Source organism: Mytilus trossulus, chromosome 4 (genome assembly GCF_036588685.1).
Source record: "Mytilus trossulus isolate FHL-02 chromosome 4, PNRI_Mtr1.1.1.hap1, whole genome shotgun sequence".
NCBI lineage: Eukaryota > Metazoa > Mollusca > Bivalvia > Mytilida > Mytilidae > Mytilus > Mytilus trossulus.
This window is the reverse complement of record NC_086376.1, coordinates 53,842,530-53,868,771: the sequence shown is the minus strand read 5'-3', so window position 1 is coordinate 53,868,771 and position 26,242 is coordinate 53,842,530. Positions and strand designations below refer to the sequence as shown.

At 32.8% G+C, this 26,242-nt stretch overlaps 1 protein-coding gene and 1 long non-coding RNA gene across 2 annotated transcripts in view; both read left to right on the top strand.

The window, feature by feature from the left end:
• Nucleotides 1-26,242, top strand: part of LOC134715519 (chitin synthase chs-2-like) — a 41,896-nt gene that overhangs the window by 3,974 nt on the left and 11,680 nt on the right. Inside the window, exons 4-9 of the mRNA XM_063577745.1 lie at nt 1,277-2,244; nt 6,180-6,371; nt 7,067-7,194; nt 8,039-8,156; nt 9,797-9,950; nt 11,800-11,934. Of these exons, the coding sequence (XP_063433815.1) occupies nt 1,277-2,244; nt 6,180-6,371; nt 7,067-7,194; nt 8,039-8,156; nt 9,797-9,950; nt 11,800-11,934 (1,695 nt within the window). The remainder of the gene's footprint in view (nt 1-1,276; nt 2,245-6,179; nt 6,372-7,066; nt 7,195-8,038; nt 8,157-9,796; nt 9,951-11,799; nt 11,935-26,242) is intronic.
• Nucleotides 13,357-15,841, top strand: LOC134715520 (uncharacterized). The gene is made up of 3 exons (XR_010106740.1): nt 13,357-13,512; nt 14,193-14,256; nt 15,617-15,841. It is a non-coding gene; the product is annotated as an uncharacterized LOC134715520 (long non-coding RNA).

Sequence of the window (26,242 nt, the reverse complement as noted above, 5' to 3'; positions counted from 1 at the left end):
TTCATAGAACCTGTTTGGCCGACTTTACTATTATGATGAACTTCGATCTCTATTTATATGATATAATCGTATCAGCATAATAAAACTGAAATACCTAAGTTTGTATCTTATATTAAGTGCATTTTAAATAAAGATATAAAATGATAATAAAAGAAATAAATATTGTTATCAAATTAAACTCATCTTGTTGATAAAAATTGTTTAATAACAACAATTATTATATATTTAATTGAATATTTCATTCGATTCTCACTGAAAATGGTTGTTTAATATTTCTCCTATCACGCCTGATCTAACTTAACTTTTAGTAAAATGTACCGATCGATAAACTTTTCTCTGATGGGTTAAAAGTGTTATTCTTTTGAACATCATTTGAAGTAAGCACATTTTTTCTATTAAATGAAAGAAAAAACTGAAATCTTTTACATTATTCTTGGTTACCGGAACTCAATGTTTTCCGAATTTCTCGAGTTATGTATTCCTTGACTGAAGAAACAGTGCCTGAAGGGACAGTTTCATTCTTAAAATCATTCTTATGCAAAAATTATACTTGTAAAATTGATTAACATCCCTTTAATAGTTTTGGGATTTTGGGATTTTGGTCTTATACGTGTATAACTCCTCAATTTTGAAGGTCTTATACACCCGAACCTTCAAACAATATGGGTGATGAGCGTTTCTGATGATGTTAATCTATACAGCTCTTCGGGCGCACGATATAAAAAGTGTGTTTTTTTTAAATTTTATGAGGACCATTTTATACAATCTGTCAAATAAAAATCCAAATATAGCACAATTATCAAATCATTTTAAACTATTAAAACGGTATTGTAAAAGAATTTTTAATCTAGAAATTTATAAAAAAAAAGCGGCGGTTCTGAAATCACTATGAATTCATAAATGAATTTAAACTGACGCATACGCCTAAAATTAAAGTTTGCCATACAGTTGTTTGGTCCTATTTCCACATTTTCTTCCCTCAGTACTAACCTCTTTATGTGAGAAGTTTGGGACGAATATCTTATGATTTTAAAGACATTGCTCATCGAAATATCAATGAAAAGACTTCAATGTTCGTTATTTTAACGTTTTTTGTTGTTGATTTTTTACATTAAATATCATATAAAAAGTTTTTTTTTACATTAAATATCATATAATCAGTTTTGAAGCACTTCGGACTAATAATGCAAGATACAACTTCAAAAATGAATATTCGCTTACATTTATTCCAGTGAACTACGTAATATATATATTTGGGATTTTTGAACATTTTCAGGTGATTTTAAAAGAATGCCTGCACTTCTTCTGTCTTGGCACGATAGTCTTCAAGGTGATGCCATTATTAAATGCTGTCGAAGTGTGTGCCTATCTGTCAGGAATACCATTAGTGCCTTCTTTTCTTCATTCCATATCATACAGGAAAAAATGTTTGTTAGGAGGAAGACATGTTTGTAAACAAATGTTAAACATTTTGTCTATCATCTTACAAGCGGCTGCCTTATTTGCTGTTCCAATATACAAAGTGACCAATGACCAGATTTCTTCCACAGACGCATTCCTGATGATTTTCTGTGCTTTTTGTTTCAGTGTCCGATGGTTTGAGACATACTTTAAATATTCTAGAGAGTCAAAATTATTTAAAAAACTGTTTGCTTATGAAGAACGTGAAAAAACTCACGCAGCGTCCTCATTGGTGACAAGTTTATTCCGACTGGTGTTAGCCATAGCTCTCTTTCCAACATTTTTCTCTCCCGGGGTTACAAATCCAGTAGAAACTTTCTCTTCCCCACAGTTATCTGCATTACATTCAACTGCTGTCCCTACACCTTGCTTAGATATATCAAAGAACACCACAATCCAATTACTAAACACAACAATTCTTCCATGTAACCTTCCATCGTCTAAAGCTTTTGTTAACGATTGGCTACTTAATCCCTTTTTGATTCATTTTTTCACGAGTATTGGACTGTTCTATGGAGCAATAATATCTACTAGACTCTGCATGGACAAAGTATGTTTTTGTATAGCTTTAACTTTTGGAACACCGGTATATGTAACAGGAGTGTTTATTGCACATATTATAAAGGAACCAAACTGGATTTCTAACACGCTTATGTCAAAAGAAGTAACAGACACAGGGGTGTATACCATGCTAGTAGTGTTCGTAATAGCTTGGTTGTCACAGCTTTGGACCTGCAGACATATCTGGTATTCGTCACATGATAGAATGGTTTTTGTAAGCAGGTATGTTAAGTACGCAAGACAGATGGTTTAAATATCATAAATAATTTATATCCCTTTTGAAATACAGAAAGAGAAATCATGGATACAAATATTTTTATCGTAAGGATTCATTCAAATGTCGAGGTTAACATTAAGAAAGTACCCATATAATCTAAGTAAATGCCAAAGAGTCGTATATCATTCTCCAAAAAGAAACAATTTTTACATATGATCCATTTATCTACTCACTCGTATAAAGGGAAAAAGATATAAAGATATTTTTTTAGTTGCTGATACTATTATAACTTTGTCGAAACATGTCCTTCAATTACATGAATTAAAAATATTAGGATACATAAGTCGCTACACAAACACAAACAAACGTGTATATCACAGGTTACATTTATCTTATACATTAGACATCAACATATATAGTTCTATCTTAGAGGTTATCTTTATCTTTAACTTTAAAAATCAATGTACTTTGAAGTGTCTACTTTGGAATATCTGATAAATTGTTATATAATGAAACAATGTCATTCATTTCGATAATAGAATTTCGGTATACCGTCTTGGTCTACACTTTTTTCATGTAGATGTTTATTAAAATATTTGATTATTGATATATGTTGAGGATTATCTTTAATTCGGCAATCTAGTTCCTTTAAATAGTTCTGTGAATACTTGTTTTTGTATCTCACGCACATACTATTTTTTATAATCTCACCCATTAAATGTCACAATACAAAATTTCAATATCAATTTACTGGTGCAAGAAAATTGGTACCGTTAATTTTATTACTAGTATTTGATATGACCAAGAATGAAAACAAATGCATTTATCAGTACGTTTAGTTTACCCATTTTGCTTATTCATAACCTTCTCTTACTTGTCGTTCGGATAATTTTTCTACATATGAATCGAACTTTCAAACTTCAAATCAAATTTGAAGTATGAAGGTTGGAGATTTACTTTCTCAAGACCATAACGGACGTTTGTAAATCATTTAAATGCATTACAACAATATTATAAAATGCTACAAGACAACAGAAGCAATGACATATAGTTAATAAGTATTTCATTTTGTCTATTTACAATTATTAATTAAGGACAGTTTCTCTTAGATTATTCCATATACATCAGTTTTCAAAAATTCTCCATACCTTTTTTTTTTTTTTTTTTTTTTATAAAACTTGTTGACTTTATGACATTTTGACAAGTTCATGTACGTTTTTTTTTATAATACACGCAATCAAAGTTTACATACCCAAATATGTTATTTGCCTGTGTGCGAAAAATAAGTAAAGAGGGAAATGATCCGAACTTCTTCTGATGCGTATTTTTTTTTAATTCCCACATAAATTGCGCAACATACTCATCGATTCTTCATCAAGCATGCGATAGCTATGAAAAATCATTAAATTGTTACTTTAATAACATATTAAGCATACTCTTTTGTTTCTAATGTAAAGTAAAGAAGGTTTTTTTTAAATATATTAGACCGTTGGTTTTCCCACGATTGAATGGTTTTACACTAGTAATTTTGGGGCCCTTTATAACTTGTTGTTCTGTGTGAGTCAAGGCTCCGTGTTGAAGGCCGTACATTGACCTATAATGGTTTACTTTTATAAATTGTTATTTGGATGGAGAGTTGTCTCATTGGCACTCACATCATATCTTCCAATATCTATATACCCCTGAACCTTTTATATGTTGAATTCAAACAATACAATACAACAGACCAATTTATATTTAAGTCTCCCAAACAAAGTTTGGAGACTTATTGTTTTTGCTCAGTTCTTATTATTTTTCTTCTTCTTCTTCTTCTTCTTCTTCTTCTTCTTCTTCTTCCGCCGCTTTAAAAATGAACTTGTCCGCAGCGTTTCTGCCAAAACCGATTGTCAGATTGACTTAGGATTTCATAAAATGGTAGACTTATATGTCTAGGTGAGCCACCAATCTTTTGTTTGTACATTGGGGTCTATTAAGGGGTATTTTGGGGGGTAGAAAGCAGGGAGGGTTTTACTATAGAACCCTATGGGATTTTATTTTCAATTTTTTTTAAATGAATATAACTTAAAAACTATAAGTGATAGATACATACAGTCTTCAGAAATGATTATAGGACAATAAAATAAATCACATGAAATATAGGGGGATGCCCTGGGGGGTTATCCCCACCCCTTCAATTTGAGAATGTGCTATTATCTTGTAAACGGTCCAGATCCCCACCCCTAAACCATATATATTCTTGTAGGGGATAATAAAACAATTCAAATGAAATAAAAGGGAAGTCCCTAGGGAGTCACCCCACCCCCTCTTGGTTGAAAACTTGTAAACGGTCCAGATCCCCAACCCTAAACCATATATATTCTTGTAGGGGACAATAAAACAAATCAAATGAAATAAAAGGGAAGTCCCTAGGGGGTCACCCCAACCCCTCTTGTTTGAAAACTTGAAAACAGTCCAGATCCCCACCCCTAAACCATATATATTCTTGTATGGGACAATAAAACAAATCACATGAAATAAGATGGAAGTTCTTGGGGGTCACCCCCACCCCATTCAATTTGAGAATGTGCTATTATCTTGTAAACGGTCCAGATCCCCACCCCTAAACCATATATATTCTTGTAGGGGATAATAAAACAATTCAAATGAAATAAAAGGGAAGTCCCTAGGGGGTCACCCCACCCCCTCTTGGTTGAAAACTTGTAAACGGTCCAGATCCCCAACCCTAAACCATATATATTCTTGTAGGGGACAATAAAACAAATCAAATGAAATAAAAGGGAAGTCCCTAGGGGGTCACCCCAACCCCTCTTGTTTGAAAACTTGAAAACAGTCCAGATCCCCACCCCTAAACCATATATATTCTTGTATGGGACAATAAAACAAATCACATGAAATAAAAGGGAATGCCATAGGGGGTCACCCCAACCCCTCTTGTTCGTAAACTTGTAAACGGTCCAGATCCCCACCCCTAAACCATATATTTTCTTGAAGGAGACAATAAAACAAATCAAATGAAATGTAGGTAAAGTCCCTGGGGTTCACCACCAGTTCTTGGGGGTCACCCCCACCCCATTCAATTTGAGAATGTACTAAAATCTTTTTAACAGTCCAGATCCCCACCCCTAAACCATATATTTTCTTGTAGGGGACAATAAAACAAATCAAATGAAATAAAAGGGAATGCCATAGGGGGTCACCCCAACCCCTCTTGTTCGTAAACTTGTAAACGGTCCAGATCCCCACCCCTAAACCATATATTTTCTTGAAGGAGACAATAAAACAAATCAAATGAAATGTAGGTAAAGTCCCTGGGGTTCACCACCACCCCCTCCTGTTTGAAAACTTGTAAATAGTGGAGATCCCTACTCGTAAGCCATATATATTCTTGTATGGGACAAAAAATCAAATCAAATGAACATGGGACCATATGAATGGGGAGTTATCGAAGCTTTGTTTGGGAGACTTCGTAACAGCATCCTGTTACAATTACTTCTTGTATTACATACGGTTGAATTTTAAGTATTTGTGTTTTTAGTACATGACAGTTACATTGTTAATATAAAATTTAACGTCATAATCAGATCCACACAACATTTATCAGAATTAATTGAGAAATACCATTCTTATGTATTATTTCGTGCTGCCCCCATCTCCCAGAAATCAAAGTTTCTTGTCAGCGGTATATATGTTAAATGACACGAGCATTAAATAATTTCAAGTCATTTAACAAGTGAGTAGATAATAGATTCTAAAAAAAAACCCAAAATACAAAAAATCAAGGAATTCAAAACGAAACTCCCTTTACACGTGGCAAAAAAAAAAGCTCAAACATACCATACGAATGAAAAACAACTGTCATATTTAGATGAAGGTCTTTTATATGTTAAATGTAATTTTTAAGTTGAAATCTAAATTTGAAAATATCATGCATATTTTTCAGACTGTTTGTTCTACCTCACTACTGTAGTCCTGTTGCTGACCTCTCCCTTCTTCACAGCAGACGACACAAATCAAAACATTTTGAAGATAGATACCAAGAAGACGATTCTGTCAAAACAAAAGTATATATATGTGCAACGATGTGGCACGAAAACAGAATAGAGATGAAACAGATACTTAAAACTTTATTCAGGTTAGAAATATAATAAATAAAATCATAAAACAGTACAGAAGACATTTGTGTGATTCTTGAAATATATATTATATTCAAGTTTTTCCTGTAGACATTTAGAATAAAACTATCTTCGTGGAATTGTTATTGTATTGATACCTATATAAAAGATTTAACACTAGAACTTATTTGAATATGCAAAAGTACAATTGTAGATGATATGTCACCGCGAGAGCAACCAGGAAACATAGAAAAAACCTCGAAAGGCCAACATGCAACTTAAGAACATTTGAAACGAGTCTATCAATGTAAGACAATTTGAACCAAATGTTCTTGTGTTTCAAATCTTTTAGATACGTTTCAATCGAATAACAATTTGACGAAGAAGGTACAGTTTTGTTAACATTGCTTCAGAATGAACTTGACTATATAATATCGACTAAACACGACAAAATGAAAAGACCCACCAATACCGTATCCGACAATGCTCAAACATACATTTTTCAGAGCGAAAATGAATTATTGGAATGAATTTTAATACAGAAAAGAAATAGAATGTTAAAAATAAACACGCAAAAATAAAATTACCTCAAAATAGAGGGCGCAATGATTTTACAACAATCAATTAAAAAGACTCGTATATAAACTCATTCACGTGTATTTCATATTTGTGATGAACGTCTTTTAATAAACACTCTGAAAAATTTATTTTGAAGACTTGATATGGACCAGGCTGCACGATCTATAGCTAAGAATGACGTGTCCTTATCAGCCAGTACTGAAAGTGTTTTTGAATCTGGACTGGACAAGAAAGCAGTTATGAGAGACTACTATGAATTTGAAGGTATATTTATCCATCGATAGATTAATGTTATGCAAAGCTACTTGAACATTCAGGGAAGGTTAAAGCTATTTACACAAAAAATAAATCTAAACAAGTTTTTAAACGAGTAACACACATAATTTTGTTGATATCTGTTTTTTTTTTATATATGCAAATTTCAAAGGAGCAAGAGTTCATGATTTCGGATGATGAAGATTACATTCTAGCGAAATAAAAATGCAGTCATAGTGTATTTGGTATACATTTTACTGAAGTATTTTTTTTATAAGCTTTCAGTAGGGGTAGAAACTATATTAGATTATAAATTATATAAAAGGAGGTGATATATAATCCTAAAAATAATTATTGCACAGAAAAGAATGTGAAATGATTCATTCTAGCAAAGATATAAAACATACAAAATGAATTCTAGAGTTCCAAAGCTTAAACTTCTGTTCAATTATGCACTGTCTGTAATCATCTCATGATGTCAAAAAAAGTAAGAACCTTTATACGAACGATTTAGCTTTAAGATAAACATTCATATCATGTCATGAGAGACAAAGGTTTAAAACGCTGAACAGGAAGTTTAACAGGCGAAACTTAAACGTAGATGAGTAGAGAGGTCTTGTTTTGGCCTTTTTGATGGACATTTTTTTTTATAATTGTTCATGTATCTGGCTTCCTTACTCACATCAATAGATTAATCGTTTTCTGACTTCATGTCCGTTTATTTCCAAATTATGAGTTTGAATATTCTTTAAGTATTGTTCTCCTCGCTTTTTTGGTCTTGTAATTAAAAAAAATGCATTTGATATGAAATATTGTCAAAATAATTCAACATACAATAATAATTTTTCCTTAGCACATATAATGTTTGATGATGCCATGGAAACAACACAAGGAAAAGAAGGAGAAGGGAAGAAACGAGTACCAAATGAGTTTGTTCAACAATTAATGGAAATAATGTCCGAAGCAGCCATGTAAGTATTGTAATGTGTTTCCCATTTGCATTTAATGTATTTCTGTCGGTTTTAGATGGTATCCCGGATTAGTTCTCTCTAAATCGATTATGACTTTTGAAAAGAGTTATACTACTGTTGCCTTTATTTAGACGCTTTTGTTTATGAAATTGTTGATTCGAATTATCTTATTTGAAAATAATCAAATACTCATTAGTCATCTTTATTTTTACCTGCTATAAATCCTCTCCAATTGACTTCGTCAATAGTTATCAAAGGTACCAGGATTATAATTTAGTACGCCAGACACGCGTTTCGTCTACAAAAAACTCGTCAGTGACGCTCATATCAAAACAGTTTTAAAGCAGTACAAGTACAAAGAATACGCAAAATACGTGTTACATTACAGTGTTTTGTCTGACTAACAATTAAAGTTGATTTCTTTTTTATTCTGAGTACTTTTATTAAACCAACGTGTATCCTGCTGTTAAAGATGTTTGATCCAGAGTTGAAAAACACAAATACAAGTCATGTTCCTGAAATATGTATGTAGTGTTTCCGAGTGTTTCCTTTGATACTATGATGTACAACCAGATTGTATATCCTTTTCAAATTCTAGATTTTACTGAAATATTATCTGTAACTAATTGATGAACGAAAGACAAATGATGCAACGGTTTGGAACAAACACGTATACCAAGAGATTGAGAGAGATGATGAACAAAAAGACACTGACTTGACAAATATACTTAATTGATCATACGATTATAACTGTTGTCAAAGTTAGCTTCAGATGGCTTTGTTTACCCTCTGGCATGATCATTAAATATAGCTTTTCATAATGATCCTTATCCAGTTTGGTTCTTAAGCCAATCAGTTTAGGAAAATATGATTTTCTCATCACACCTATGCCAGTTAAACCCAGCTAAATCCAACTAAACACAGCTTCTTTTATTAAGATGGAAATATTATTCAGTAAGGTAATTTCTATAGAATATAAGCGCCTAATTTTCCATTATGTCTGCCTACCAACATAAACTAAAAAACGATCGTTTGTAGAGGCTCTACAGTTATCAATGTAGTTAAGATTTTTGTGTTTTGGCATCAAAGAGAAGATCTATCATTTATGATCAATAGTATCATTGATTGAATCTGGCAGCCTATTTATCTAATTTGATTAGAACCAAATGAAAAATATTTACATCATTTCTTTTAATTATGATTAAGATTTGTTACCAATTTTTGTGGAGTATTAACGGGAACTACTAGTATCTGCCTTGCACCACCAGATTACCGACGTTTTTCGTCTGATCACATTTTAATGATGATCATTAGTCACAAAAAAGTGTCGAATGTTTATAATGCAAGTACAAAAAAATATAAGCATGTACAAGATCTTCCATTCCTTCTTAAGGGTAACATACTTAGTCGTATAAGAAAATATCAACAGTGACGGTAATTTGAGATCGTAAAGAGATAGTTTTATGATGCCAATTTGAATTGTGCGGAACATCACGATTTCATATTCATCTTTACCAATTGTATCTACATATAGCAGGATTTTTGTAGACAGGTCAAGCGTCCACGGCAAAAATAGTGTTTGTCCAACAATGAAAAAGAGAGTAAAAAGAATGTAATGACTTATGATGCCTTATATTTAGGGCCGTTTACCAGGTGCCAATCAATCTTGCACCTCCAGACAAGCTTGCTACTCCATATGGTGGACGTTTAGTATGGACATTTCCAGGAGAGAATAAACTTGTGGTGCATCTCAAAGATAAAGAAAAAATTAGACACAAGAAGAGATGGTCACAGGTATATATAGGAATGCAAATCATTGTGAAACAATAAACAAAATCCATGTTTAGATTTTGCAGAATGTCTTTCAAATGCATATAATGACGGTTTTAGTAAACGAACAAATGAAGAATGTTACCCTTTTTTAAATTTTTTACCTCTTATTTTGATAACAATGTTAGAATAACAGAAAAATATTTAATATAAATGATAAGCAAACCAAGATCTTCATGTAAGCGAAATTGAAAAATTCGCCAGTCGACACAATCTTTAATTTTTGCCCTTAAATGACAATGCTAGATCAACAAATGAGTCAATTTGCTTAAATTTGTGATTGGAATATTGTACTTTAAAAATATGTTTTTGCATTTTTATTATTATTTTTTTTTTCGTTTATTTTTTTTACTTTTGTTTGCTTTTTGAATAATACTAAAGTGTGTCAATAATATCAACATGTACACAATTTTTGAATGTGATGTCTATATAAAAGATCGAATACTTTCAATAAAATTTTTACATACATGTAAATAGTTGATTAAAAATATTTTGAAACCTAGGATATCATAGGAGCAGAAAGATCCACACACGGGGGGAGGGGGATTGGGGGGGGGGTGTGTTTACTTCCAATTATTGGGTATACGGGGATGTGCCAAAAGTATGGGTCATAATTTTGCGAGATTTTATATAAGAATGACCCTCCTTTTTGATGACATCCTATATTACAATGCATTTACGTTTGAAAACTGTATATTGATTTGGGGTATAATCTACATATCATATACATATACTATTGAGAATCTTACACTATTAATGGTCAATTATTAATTTCACCTTTCAAATAAGTTCCCAAATGAACCCCGGAAATTTGTCTCCTGTTTTGATCTTCAATAACGTTTTAACGTCAGATTTTAAATATTGTATACAAGTATAGGTCATTCTTTCTTAAATATTTATATAACTATAGGTACTAAATTTCAGTGAATGTTATATTAAAATGGGTACGTTTTTTTAGGCAAAAATGGCACACCCCTACCAAAAATATATCGAAGTTACCCCCCGTGGATCCACAAAGCAAGTTTAAAAATAAGTAGATATTGCCAGGTTATTTCTTAATTGATTTGTTGCTCTATAATTACATTTTTTACTAATTTTTGTGTAATTGCTCTTTATCTTGAAAACTGTAATAGACGGAAACTCCAAAAAGCAAACTTCAGATATAATAAATTATCAATAATCAAGATCAACTAAATAGAAAATTATCATGAATTATATTGTAGTCCACAATGCCAGAGATGCACACATGCCCTGGTTTACGACACCAGAGCCTTAAGATAAAAAAAGTTTAGCAGCTTGAATATATGTTTTTTTTTTATTCGGATGAATTAAAACTATTTCTGTATACCAATACGATTAATCATTTTAATGTTTTTATGAATGTTGATGATCAGGAAAAGTCAAGAAAATGATTAATTTTTAACAAACAGTCGGTACTAGATGTGTGATCCCAATCAATCAAAGATTATTTTATGGCATACAATTAAGGCTAAATGATATTGTCTTAAATATTTCCAGCAGACATTTAAACGAACATGAATCTTTTCTGTAAAATCAATGTAATGTACTATTTATTTTTAATTTCATTTATTTTATACTGTTTTTGCTACCGTAGCCAAAAATGTTTATATTCAGCTGTCATTGACTTTTGTCACAAGTCACAATTCCTTTCTGATTTATCGAACAGTTAACCTTTTGACTACTCTGTAAACAACTAAGAGTTAGACATTTGTCCTTGACCGCTCTCAAAATAATCTATACAAAATAATAGCACAGTACTGACTTGACCTAACCAAATGTTACTGGATTGTAGATTATGTACTTGTACTATTTGATTGGCTATAAATTAGTAAACAGTGAGATACAGCAGATGAAAGAAAAAGTGAAGGAAGATTTTGAAAGTGTGCAGTCAATTTTTGAAAGGCTTCCAGCAAATCTGGTTCAACAGGTAATAATTCATCTTTTACCAAACGTTTTTGACATTTTTATCTATCCTGTTGGTTTCTTTCGTTTACTTATTGGTGTCAATTTTAAGGAATTTCATGTCAGTGTCATAAAAACTAGAGGATAAGCTATCAATACATCGAGGTTTTATCAACCATTTTTACTTTAGAAAATGCCTTTTACCAAGTTAGGATTATGACAGTATTCCATTCGTTTGATGTGTGTACGCTTTTGAGTTTGCCATTTGATAAGGGACTTTTTGTTTTGAATTTTGCTTGGATTTCGTTATTTTTGTTATTTTACTTTATCCTATGAAATTTAAAAAATCATTTAACGTGAAGGAAGATATATAAACCCATCCAAAGCTCTAAATCAATTTCCGGCTTTTGCTATACTTTATGCCCTTTTAGTTGGCCAGATTTTCGAAGGTTGTATTAAGTTTTTGATTTTCAAATTTTATGGCCTTGATCATCACTGTGAAGAGATATTAATTGTTTAAATGTGTATTCGGTGCATTAAAATATATACCTATTTTTAGTATTATTATTCAATCATTAATCGCTTTTACGTCAACTTATCTGTTTGCTCAAAGTGTCTCCAAAATCAAAAAATGTATTCATGCTTACTTCATCAATCCAGCATCAACTGACTTGGAGATAACACGAATCTTTTTATTTTCACCTCCGTTTTACTATTTTTACTTTTGAGTCTTTAAATTATAGATTAATGAAATGTACGTACAACTTTCAAAGTTGTACTTTGCAAAAGATTCTATATCTTTTTCTAATTTGGAGTCTTAAAAAACAAACATTGTGAAATAAAATTAACGGTACCAATTGTCTTGCACCAGATGCGCATTTCGACAATACATGTCTCTTCAGTGATGCTCGTGGCCAAAATATTTGAAATCCAACGCTTATATATAAGATGAAGAGCTATAATCCAAAAGGTCCAAAAAGTATAGCCAAATCCGTGAAACTTATATGAATTTCACTTCATTCGTTGTTGTCAATTAAGTTAAAATGATATAGTATTTGATGTAATACATTCAAGTCGTTTCTCTTTCTTAACTATGGAAGCGCATATGGTACACCCCTTGTAAAGTTATTTTGTTGCTAATAAGTCGGAATTATTAGTTAAGTTGTGTGTTATAAGCTGGAATCTTATCATCAAGTTGAAGTCAAGTTGTCGGAATGATGTAGAAAAATTGTTTTACAATGTCGACTTGCTGATATAAATATAATGGCATAGTAATAAGAAGTCGACACGTTGAATTCAACTTGTTAATTGATTAAGTCGACAACTTGTTTATTTGATATTAAATCATCATATTGAAGTCAACTTGTCGGAATGATAAAGAAAAAGTTTTTGATTACGATGTCGACTTGTTAATATAAATGTAAATGACATAAAAAAAGAAGTCGACTTGTTTATTAATTAAGTCAACTTGCTTATTTGATGTTAACTTTATTCGTTCTCACGGTCAGATTCCCACGGTCCGTATTTTACTTCCTGTGCTGACACATTAAAGATGGAGATCGACAGCAACAACATCAGCGGGAGCAGTGGAAACGAGTCATAAGTAAGTTTATATTTGTTTTCTTTGGAGACTTAGCGTTATATTTTAATATGAAGCAATACTGAACACAAAATGAAAAAGATCATAGGGAGAAAAAACGTTATTGTTTGAATGAAAGGGCATTGAAAAGTTACAGTTTAACGTGACCTGTGATAAGATCTAGAGTAAGACGTCTGCTATTATTAAAGATATATTCTACTTAAAGGGTTTCACCCCTCTCCCCACCATCCCATCACAAGTACACTACCCGCTCTGTACGACTGTCAATGAAAAATGGAAAAAAACTGAATGGTCCCTCTCTTTCGCCTTTCAGAGACCTTTGTAGATCAATCTCCATGACTCATTTAATTCATAACAGCTAAGCAAAAAAAAATTAGTAATCTAAACAAATAATTTGATTCACAACTAGCAGGGTGGATCTTGTCATTTATAAGGGTTGGGTATGGGGATCCTAGCCCACGATAAAGGGGAGTTCCAACTATATGTCCCCATTCAATTGCATTGATCTTCCAAATAAATGTAAAAGAGGGTTCCAACCCCGGACCCCCTGCTTTCGCCACTAATGCCAGGTAGAAAAGCATGATGCGAAACGAAATATGTGTTCACTTTATTTTGATATTGACCGATTAGAAGATTTTGCAATTCATTAAACATTTCAATTGAAAGAATATCGTCTATTTCAGCTGCTTGGTCACCTGCCCGTCTAATAAATGGTCAAAGACTATGGAAGCAAGCAATATTTTAAAGGTAATGTTGAAAGTAAAACAAAGAAATATGTTGCTGACATCGAACATCAAATCAACACACTTTGGCTTAAAAACAAACAAAATTTGTCAAAACTTTCTTGTATGGTTTTTATAATGTTTTTCTTCATTTAGACTAATCAGCTCCATCTTCGTGGAAAGTATGAAAAAGGTTTAATACTGTATTATGATTTATTTTGTAAAAACTGCACCTTAAACGGCCAAAAATTACAAAAAATAAAGGATTACCAAAATAGGAAAAATGAGCACACATTTACACGGCTCTAGCGAAAAATATAGTGAACCATGATATAAAGTTTTCTTCATATTTTGTCTAGCATGCGCAGTAAAAGCGAGACATGTAGGTACGGTTTTACAGGCGACGGTGAATATATGGCGTTAACATTGCAACCAAGTTTGCTGCTCATGTCTTTATCTCGTGAAGCATAACGAGTAAGGTTCTTATATTTAGGATGCAGATTTCCTACATATTGTTCTTGCCAGTCAGTCATGCGCCATTTATCTTTGACCTATTTTAAATGCTTGAATGACCCTGAAGAAATTTAATAGTCAATTTTGCAACCGAGTTTACTGCTTAAGTCCATATCTCAAGAAATAGAAGTCTAAGGTTGATAATATTTGGCATTAACGTCTCCAACTACAAGGGGATGATAGTCTGAAGTGTAATTTTAGCTTTGACTTAGGTTGATGATATTAGACAAGGAGGTTCCCCACTACCAGGGGATGTCATTTTGATACCTGTAATTTGATCTTGGCCTTGTTTTTATGGTTGATTGACTTTGACAATATGCGACCAAATTTTATAAATTAGTCAATGATTGATAAAGAACTAGATATCATGTTTAAGGAGGAAATTTAAATTTAGCAAATATTGAAACATATTTTTTTCATAACAAATTTTATTCATTAGGTACACTATTCGTTGTTTCTTTAAGATATGGTACAAAAATCAACCAAACAAAATAAATTCGTTTAGGCATCAGATGACTTTTAAAATGTTTATTCGATTGCAATATGCTGGAAGAAGATATGTCCTCTTGTTTGAAAATGAAAACATGTTCAAATGTAAAAATATCATATGCTTATACCTGATACCTATAACGGGTAAATTTAAAAATGAAATATGTTATAAATATCGCCATGAAGATTTATTTTGGATTGTCAAAACTTACTGTGTATTTTTCCATTTCGTATTCCATTAAATGTGAAGGCGCAGCGCATTTCCTAGTAGTTTTATAGTAAGCTGATGACGTCACAGTGAACACCCTATTTAGATATCAAGCCAATCGGATTTTTCATTTTATCATTACATCATACGTGTAATTTCTATCTTTATGTTTCAGTTACTCTGTTGTCTCCTTTGTGTTGCTGATCATGACGTTACAGGAATACCTTACCCAGGCGATGATGCTTCTGTGCCTGAACTAGTCCAATACTATCATCAATTATGCTACACGTCCCTTCAAATATGTGGATTTCTTTTGTTTGTTCACGGAACATTCATGAGTTGTTTCATGTTAAAAAGACTTAAGAGAAGATTAAATATCAGACGGCGTAACAACCAGTCGCCATTACCTACAGTTGTAAGGACAATACTGGCTTTACACCGTAATGGCCTGTCTAATGTTGGATACAGGTATATGTGGAGAACTCTGAACATAGGCTTTGGACTTTGCGTCACACAATCAAGAGCAAGGCTTTGCTTAAGAACAATAGACCAACAGGGTGTACTCAACAGATCGCGTCGAGTTCTTCGAAGGAGAGTGTACTACAATAGAGGACCAAACTATCTGATTCATGTCGATGGTTACGATAAATTAAAACCCTACGGCATAGCTATACATGGGGCAATCGATGGATACTCTCGTAAACTTTTATGGTTGATAGCAAGTCCCTCCAACAATAACCCCAGATATGTCGGTTACTGGTATCTTAATTGGATCAAACAAAGAAAGATGCTTCCAAGGGTTGTTCGATCGGATGCAGGAACAGAAAACGTCATAATGAGGGATTTACAAAGATCGTTGCGACATAATCAAAACGATGAAATGTCGGGACAAAATTCTTTTCTCGTCGGCAGATCTGTTGCAAATCAAAGAATAGAAAGGCTTTGGGGTACACTAAAAACGAGTTTCACCCAGTTTTGGAGAAACCGTTTCCAGGATTTCCAAGACACTGGACTTCTTAATGTATCGTGTCCAGTACATAAAGAATGTGTTCGATTTTGTTTCCTCTCCGTTATCCAACATCAATTGGACATGTTTGCTGAGAACTGGAACTCACATAGAATAAGAAGACAACGTGCTGAAGTTGTAACACCAAGTGGTATTCCAAATATGTTATACTATCAGCCAGAGATCTTTGGTGGAAGAGACTGTTCATTTCCTTTACCATGTAACTTACAAACAATTGACAATCTCATAGAGGAATATACAGAGAACTTTCCAGAGCATGGCTGTAGCAATGAATTTATTAACATTGTCGAGTTGCTTACTGGAAACAGACGAGATCAGTTTCCCATCATCACATCATACGATGACGCAGAGCTATTGTTTCGGACATTGATTGCTGCCTTACCGAATTGAACATTTGCTATACATTTTTTATACAATAATGATTTTTCAAACATATTTTTAGAAATTAATTAAATATATAATATAAGTAGGTTTGATATTTGGTTTTACCATACAAGAATTAAATCAAACAAAATTACTATGAGTTACTATATACTGTTTCTTGGTCCAGATTTTTTGTTGTTGATTATGGTAAATATAAAAGAAAATACTCTCTACGCCTAGTGCAGCATGATACGATCACATTTATCAAGGGAACAAACAGTAGGGCAAGTGTTGACACAAAGCTCATGCCTGATTTGTAACGCCTGGTCTCGGCACAAAAAAGTTTGCCAATGAGATATGATATTCCTATGTTGATCGCATTCGTTTGAATGGTTTTGTTTCTACTTTCTTGTACTCAAGGATCTAGTTTAATGACAAACTTTTTGTGCCAATACTTTAGGATATGAAACAAAAGACTTTTAAGAGGCTGTATCGCTCACATCAACCGTGGCTACATAAGCCAGCCCAATTTAGACCCCGATATTATAGGTATGTTCCCCGTTATTGCCCATCAAGGATGGATATAGCACTGCTTGAAAAGTGTTCATACAAAAACAAATGTTATCAAGTTTGGTCTCAGTAGTTTTGTTTAAGATCTTTGATCCCCCTGGCCCTCAGCTCAGGGTCCAATGTTAAACTATGTTGTTAGTAATTCCTGCAATCTTGGGTTATAGTCTTGAACCTACCAGAAATAGTTTGCCTGTGCATTTTAAAAGATCATTGTGACCAAGTTTCATTGTAATTTGCACGGTACTTTTAGAAAATATCTTTCAATAAATTTCGCCATATGGTATAATCTCAACTACGTTCGTCACTGGCAATCAAGTTGGATTGTACCCTGTCCTGCCGAACACAATTTTGCTAGAAGGTCATCCAATGATAAGTTTTGCTTCAATTTGCTTAGTAGTTTCTAAGTAGAAGATCTTTCTATGCATTTCCAAATAAGATGCACTTACACTACGTTTTCCGCGGGCGGCCATCTACGATTGGAGACATACCTGACAGATATATTTATTGTAAGAATTTACTAGTAGTTTGTTTGCAATTAGTTCTATAAATTCTGTGTAAAAATGTGCTCCGTATAGCGTAGCAAGTAACGACCGTATAAAGGGTACATTCGGGTAAGTGTTGACACAAAGTAAATGTAGACATATTAAATTGCTAGACTTATTAAATTGCTAGACTCCATCCAATTCAATCGCCCCGAAAGGGCCAATCACATCTCTAGACCCGATTTGGGCCTCTTGTTTGTTGGAAACGATAAACAAAAAACTTAAAAAATTAAGTAAAACACAATGTATGAAATCTACAAAATAAAAATATAAATCTATAAAGTATACACATGTCGAACAACATTTTTCGTTTCATCAAGTTGAAGCATTTTCAGTCTAGATCCTTTTTGGTACTCTTCTCAGTTTTCAAAACCGCCAACAAATTACATAATCCATTAAAATACCTTCATATGATTTCTGTTTTAAACATCTTCATCAAAATCGGACAAAAAAAAATTGATTTCCAATTTGTTCTTGGTTCACCCCTTTTGGCCTTGTGTTTCTCAAAAACGGTAATTTCAACATCAAATATTTAAAACTATCTCCTACAGGGTCCAATGTGAAATCGTTGTTCCCCTCGGAGGCCTTGGATCAAACCAAAACCGGCCGGAAACAATTTGCAAAGGGAACTAGGTTTTGTTCCAATTGGTTGTTTTGAGCAACTGTTTAACTATGTTCCCGCTATGCCAGATCGTTTAAAAAGAATCAATACAAGAACCAATGTAAACAAGTTTGGTTCCTATAATTGTTAATGTTTGTGTCATTTTGGTCTTTTGTGGATAGTTGTCTCATTGGCAATCATACCACATCTTCTTTTTTATAAGTAAGTTCAGAGAAGATATTTGAATGCATTTCATACAAGTGTGGCAGTTAGGATTATTATTTCATCATTATTTCCCTTGTTTAAAACTATAAATTTCATATTTCTTTATTTGATAATTTAGATGAAGCTTATTCGCTATATATTTGTTAAATAGCATAGCTTTTGCTATTTGAATTCATTGGTAAAGGATATCTATTTATATTGTAAAGTTTAATATTTGCACCGTCGCAAAACCTTTGAGAAACTTATATATTTTAAAGAACTCGTTAACCGGATTTTAGGGACAAATATGTCGGTTATTGATTGGGGATGTACGGCGACAGGGCGGGCGGCAATCAAATGTTGTCCGTGCATTAACTCATGAACCGTTCAATCAAAGCTTTTTTAAAAAATACTGATAACTAAATGGGGGTCAAGTTCAATAATGGCGAATTTGACTTTTACCGTTCAGGAGTTATGGTTCTTAAATGATGGAAAAATGGAGTTTCCAGTCGTGTCCGTGCATTTACTCATGAACAGTTCAACCAAAGCTTTTAAAATTTTAATATGTTGTTACTGACAACTAAATGAAGGTCAAGTTCAATAATGGCGATTTTGACTTTTACTGTTCAGGAGTTATGGTTCTTGAAAGATACAATATTGAAGTTTCCAGTCGTGTCCATGCATTTACACATGAACTGTTCTACCAAATCTTCCCAAATTTTAATATGTTATTATTGATGACAAAATGAAGGTCAAGTTCAATAATGACGATTTTGACTTTTTCCGTTTAGGAGTTATGGTTCTTGAAAGAATGTGAAATGGCATTTCCATTCAAGTGGTTGCATTTACTCATGAACCATTCCATCTAAGCTTTTCAAATTTAAATATGTTGATACTGATGACAAAGTGAAGGTCAAATTTGATACTGACAATTTTCACTTTCACCGTCCATCAGTTATGGTTCTTCTGATATTGGCAGGACAAAAATAAATGATAATAAATCCGGTTTGCTGTCGTTGTGACAGCCAGCCTCTTGTTTTAGATTATTATCTTGAATTCTCTAAGGATTGATATTCAGTCCAACCAAGGAAAGCCAAGCTCTCAAAACAGAATTTAGGTTAGTGCATTTGCTACATGTCTCCATAGTACATTAGTGCATTTGCTACATGCCTCCATAGTACATTAGTGCATTTGCTACATGCTTTCTAAGTACGAGTTTGAAGATATTGAATGCTCCATTTCTGATTACCTTTGGCATGTGATAATAAAAGTTGTACTTTGTTAATTAAATTATATATTGTTTTCAGTTTTTGGTTTTCATTCACTTAGATATATTTTAGCGCATCACATTTGGCATCAGTCATTTCTATTACATTAGTTTACAAACTAGAACTAGTATCTCAATTGTTTGTAAAACAATTGAAAGGTCTTTCCTGTTAAAGTGATGTTTTCGTAATGTACTTTGTACGACCTTTTGTTTGATATACGACAAGCATACCTTCTAAAACTTTTCGCTTATAACACTTAATGGTCTCATCCGCCTAATTTTTTTTAGATCGGAAGTATGATATATGTAACATAGAGTATATGAGCTTTCATTTGATATGCGACAACTCCATGTTCTAGAAAGTTTGATTTTTGCACTTAATAACCCTATTCAACTTATTTTTGGAGGTTGGGAATTTGATATTTCATATGTTCATATCATGACCTTTCATTTGATATATAACAACCCTATCTTTAAAGAAAATGTATTGTTTGCACTCAATAACCCCATTGGCCAAGTAATTTCAGAGGAAAAGATTCTTCAATGTTAAGGTCCTGTTATGTTTTGATATGTTACATGTATGTTGTCAACAATTTTTGTTTAGAAACGAACTTACTGGACTTACATTTTAAAGCAAGTGATCCAAGGACCATTGTGACTAAGTTTCAGAAAAGATCTTTGAAGTATTTTTCCTTATTAAAGGTCCATTGTTAAACTAAGTTCCATGATATATGATATGTACTGGAACGGACCTTGACCTGTCGAACACAATTTTCAAAGGGTACCATTTAAGAGTCGTTGAGACCAAGTATGGTTCTAATTAACCATTTAGTTCCAGAGGGAAACAATTGTGAAAGTTTTACCATAGGTTTAAATGTTAAACTCTGTTAACAGCTGTTGGTCATCTTGGAAAATATCTTTTAATGTTTCCTATAGTGTCGAATGTTTTAATGTTTCCCTCTTGCGGTAATCTTGGATGGTACCATAAACTGCTGACATAATTTAATCAAAGCACTGTAAGCGCTGTAGGCAGTTAACCAAAAACCAAGCCAAACATAATTATAAAAACTGTGGCAATGCTGCTTCAATTTTTTTAAAGATTTTTTTAAAATGAACAAACATTAGACAGTCATATATTGTACATTTATGTTCATTTAATGAATTAATCATTAAGGCAAATAATTAATGTTTTGTCAAAGTTTTAAAAGCATCGCATATATCAAGTATATTTTTTTCATGGTAATGAGTCTGCAGTGGTACAAGTTTGCAATGATTGTAGTTCTTCTAGTTGATAGTTAACGTTGGTATAAGTTGACTGTTAGTAGTTCAAGTTGCCTTCAGTAAGAGCTTGTAAAAGTAGGAATGGACTTGCTTCCCTGGAAAGAAAACTGAGTGTGTGTTCAACAGTACAAAAGTTATGAGACACAAATTAGACAAATGTTTACTACTACAAGGATCAAAGGTGAGGTCTGACTAACCTCTCCATAGTAAATGTTAATGTCCCCCACCTTCACCCCAAGTTTATGATGTCTGAGTTTGGAATAAAATGGCAGGTAATTATAAAAACAGTTGGTCAAACATTCTTGGGCTTGAAAGATATGTTTTCTTAATAATGAGCCATATGAAAATGCAAATTTTTATAGGACCAGTAATAATTCAAATTATAATTAAGGGAAATTCTTTAAACCTACTAATTATTTTCCATCAATAAAATTTTACAATTATCAAAAAAAATATTGTTACATAATGCTGTTATGAAGTCTTCCAAACAAAACTTCAATAATTATTCATTCCTATGGTCACCGAAAATTGGGCAAGATCTAGTACACGTTGGTTAGGTCTATCAAAGTGACATAGATATAGGACGATATGGTGTGACTGCTAATGAGACAACCCTCCATCCAAATAACAATTTCAGTATAGGTCAATGTACGGCCTTCAACACGGATCCTTGGCTCACACCAAACAACAAGCTATAAAGGGCCCCAAAATTACTAGTGTTAAACCATTCAAACGGGAAAACCAACGGTCTAACCTATAAAAAAAACCGAGAAACGAGAAACACGTATAAATTACATAAACAAACGGCAACTACTGTACATCAGATTCCTGACTTAGGACAGGTGCAAACATTTGCAGCGGGAATAAACGTTTTAATGGATCCAAACCTTCTCCCTTTTTCAGAAACAATAGCATAACATCACAACATAGAAAGACATGCATATGTGACGCCTATGAGATTGACATTGTATGTCATTCAATCTTTTTGAAATGACAAACAGGAATGAATATGATTTAGTTTAGGAGTTGGTTTTTCAATCTTTTACAAGTTCTCAAAACACACACAAGAGGGGATGGGGTGACCCTAGGGACTGCCCTTATATTTCATTTAATGTTTTTGTATCTTGTCCCATACATGCATATATATGGTTTGGGGTGGGGATCTCAATCGTTATCAAGTTTTCAAACAGGAGGGGTGGGATGATCCTAGTATATTTCATTTGTTATGTTGTCCAATACATGGATATATATGGTTGAGGAAGCATTATTTGAAACATCAGTGACTAGCAGACTTATAATCCACTCACACCACATCTTCCTATATCTATTATAATCCAGATGAAATAAAGTGGAAAATTTTGGATATAAATTTCTGTTTCTAAGTTATCAAACAGGAGTTTGTAGGGTGACCCTAAGGACTCTCCCTATATTTCATTTGATTAGTTCTCAATCATGAATATATATGGTTTAATTTAAAGGTGGGGATCTCGACTGTTTCGATTCGGGGGATAATAAACAACATAAGGAATCCTAATGTGCTCTACTTCCTATGTGCAACTTCAAAACTTTTGGGAAAATCGATCATTTAAGGTTTTTCTGGTCATATCTTTTGTAATTCAGAACGAAAAGTATGAAAAAACTATCCTTTAAGTTATAAATAGCATAGTTACCAGCTAGATAAGAACAATGGCAAGTATTTCAGCATTTATTGGGTAGAACACAAATCCAGGGTGCTTGCATAAAGCAGCTTAACTGCATAAAAAGGTTACATTCCAAGGACCACCATGATCAATTTTGATCCTTATTGGCCAAATACTTTCAGCTATCTTAGCTTGTGTTTCCCTTTTAAGTTCAAATGTTCAATTAAGATCTGTGGCATGTTGTTAACCATCTTGGATCGGACCCGAACCTTCTGGATACCCATTTTGACCATGTTTGGTTACAATTTGGCAAGTAGTTTCATAGACTTTCCTTATGGTCCAATGTTTAACTATGTTCCATGCTGGCAGTAATCTTATAGATTGAACCTACCAGACACAATTTTTAAAGGGCGCCATCCGTAAATAGTTGTGATAGAGTTTGGTTCTAATTGGCATAGGAAGGAACAGATCTCACAATTCATGCCATACCAATATGCAACCACAAAAACTGTTTGAGGCCATATAAAATGAAGTCCACGATAAAGAGGAAGTGAATGTTTAATTGCTCTCTGATTGCACCCAGGGTATGGCATTAATACATAATGAATTGTCCATCAGGATTCAAAGATGGGTAGTTGCTGAGAACAATGTGATCAATATTTGGTGAAGTCATCACTTTATTAATTCCAGCCAAACTATGAATTTACCAAGTCAAACTGAACTGCCGCATCGTTAGCTAATAGCTGTTATTTACCAGTTCTTCATATTTTTGGCATTATTTTAGCTGTTCTTAGCATTCCATATAATACCAGTTTGAAAAAACTGCCTAATTTGACCATTTCTTAGCAGTCATGGTACCTTTTAGAGTGTTGTCAATTGGACAACAGTTATGACAGCAGTTCCATGGCAGTTAGATAGCTGATTGGATTTTAATCTTTGTTATAAAAATGCTTGGACCTGACTTGTGTTTTCAGCTTGAAAGTAAACCTTCATTTGAATGATCAAATGTGCATTTTTGGCTCCAAACTGTGTGTAAATTCTTGCTAGTGAAAAACTATTTTTGTCAATTATAAATTATAATTTAGGCTAAATGGAATGCATTCACAAACCCACAGTACAGTAAGTTGAAGTTACAGTTAATGCATGTGTATATTCTGACATAAATTTGTAGGGGAAAACAGAAATCACACAGACAGCCCAAAAAGGGGGGATAGTGGTTTATTCAAATAGAATAGTTGATGTTGACAGGAATGTAATAAACTAATATCATATACTTGCAGTGCAAGATGTTATTTGAAAATGAAGATACGACTATTTTAATATGATTTTGTTAAAAAACAAAAATACATCATATTCATTATTCAAGACTTGAAAAACGGGGAGGGAGTATTAGGTAAACATAGGCTGCAAATAGCCGATTGGTTATGGTTAATATTGACCAAACAATCCATTTTATGAGTTTGACTGTCCTTCTGGTATCTTTCGTCCCTCTTTTAATGAAGTTGATGTATGTTACTGAAGTTTGTTTCCAAAATTGGAAACATAATTTTGGAAACATAATACAATGTTTTACATATTACATAACATTATTATTACGTGTATTAATTTTTTTTTGTTTAAATCCAAAAGAGAAAGAGAATTAATATAGTTTCACCACTGCAACAAGTGTGTTGCAATATTTCTCCACTGGAGATATTTTAAGTACTAGGCTTTCTTAGTTTTTTTTAAATTTTACTGTGGAGAATGGAGAAATATTGTAATACACGAGTTATTAGTGTTGATCATGAAATCTGTTTCTCTGATGTACAGCTTAGAAAATCAACTTAGCACTTTGTATGAATATGCATTATTGATAGCTGTTAGTATACCAGTTCTCATGAATATTCAGTGCTGACATCAGTTTTTTGGGGTACATGTATCTCATATAAAAATTTCCTCACAAAAACCTGCTAATAATTGTGAAGGCTAAATAAACTGCTATGAAATGCCTATTATGCAAACTAGCCATTGCCTTGAATTTGTCAACTGTGAATGCTAATGAACTGCTGTCATTAGTTAGAACTGTGAATGCTAATAAACTGCTGTCCACTTTGACTTGGGTTATCAAAACATTCAAGTATTCATTTTAAAAAGTTGAATATACTTGACTTTATACTTCATCTGGGCACTGATTGAGTCAAAATTAACAATGAAACAGATGTTATTAGTATCTGTTATTCTTGTATCTTTCTTTGTAAACGCATTTTGAATGTTCAGTTATGTATTGGTTTATTAGGACCCAGCTACAAAATGTGGCTGATGCCTTATAGTGATCAGGTCGTCCAGACATAACACAGTGTCCAGGCTGTGCCTCTTTATATAATTGGCATTACAGTACTGCAACTGATCTCAAAAGAGACGCTTAGTTAAAAGTTTAATATTCATTTTTTTTTTAAATAAATAAGGCCGTTAGTTTTCTCGTTTGAATTGTTTTACCGGTCTTATCGTGGCCTTTTATAGCTGACTATGCGGTATGGGCTTTGCTCATTGTTGAAGGCCGTACGATGACCTATAGTTGTTAATGTTTGGGTCATTTTTGTGGATATTTATAGTTGCCTCATTGGCAATCATACCACATCTTCTTTTTTATAATATAACAGTTCCGGAATAAAACACGGCTGCAAATTGTTTTAAATGATAGACTAGTATATAGATTTAAATTTCTTTCTGTTCATAAAAAGTTTTGTGGTCACATTTTTGTATTTTAGCACTTTTAATTGGGTATACACCTCAATTTACGGTGTTAGTAGTCACCTTTAAATCCCAAAACCAAAATCATTTTGTTATTTATTGACTCTTTTTATTGAAATTTTCGATGCACATATAATCAAGGATCATTGGACTGATGAAGACATAAATTTAATACCATCCTCGAGTAAAACTCTCAAACTTAAAGTTGGCAGTTTCTAAGATGGAAATTTAACGCATTTGTTTTTGGAAAACAAGAAAATATATGATTCAAAAGTAATATTTGACGTTTCAGAGGACAAATCATTATTATTGTGATACTGCATGCAAAATTTGTTGGGCAAGTTCCAAAGTTTTGTAAAAAAAATTAAAAAAAATAAAATAAATTAAAACATCATTTAAAGGGAAACCGGTACTACAATATATTACATTTCCCCAACATTAGGTTGGCCTTTTGTGTACCCAAGGCAGATGAAGGAAGTCAACTTAGAAACGCCGTGATTGGATGCAAGAGTACAATATATTTTTTTTACTGATCTATGAATATTAAACTGCAGTGTGTATATTTACAATTAAAAT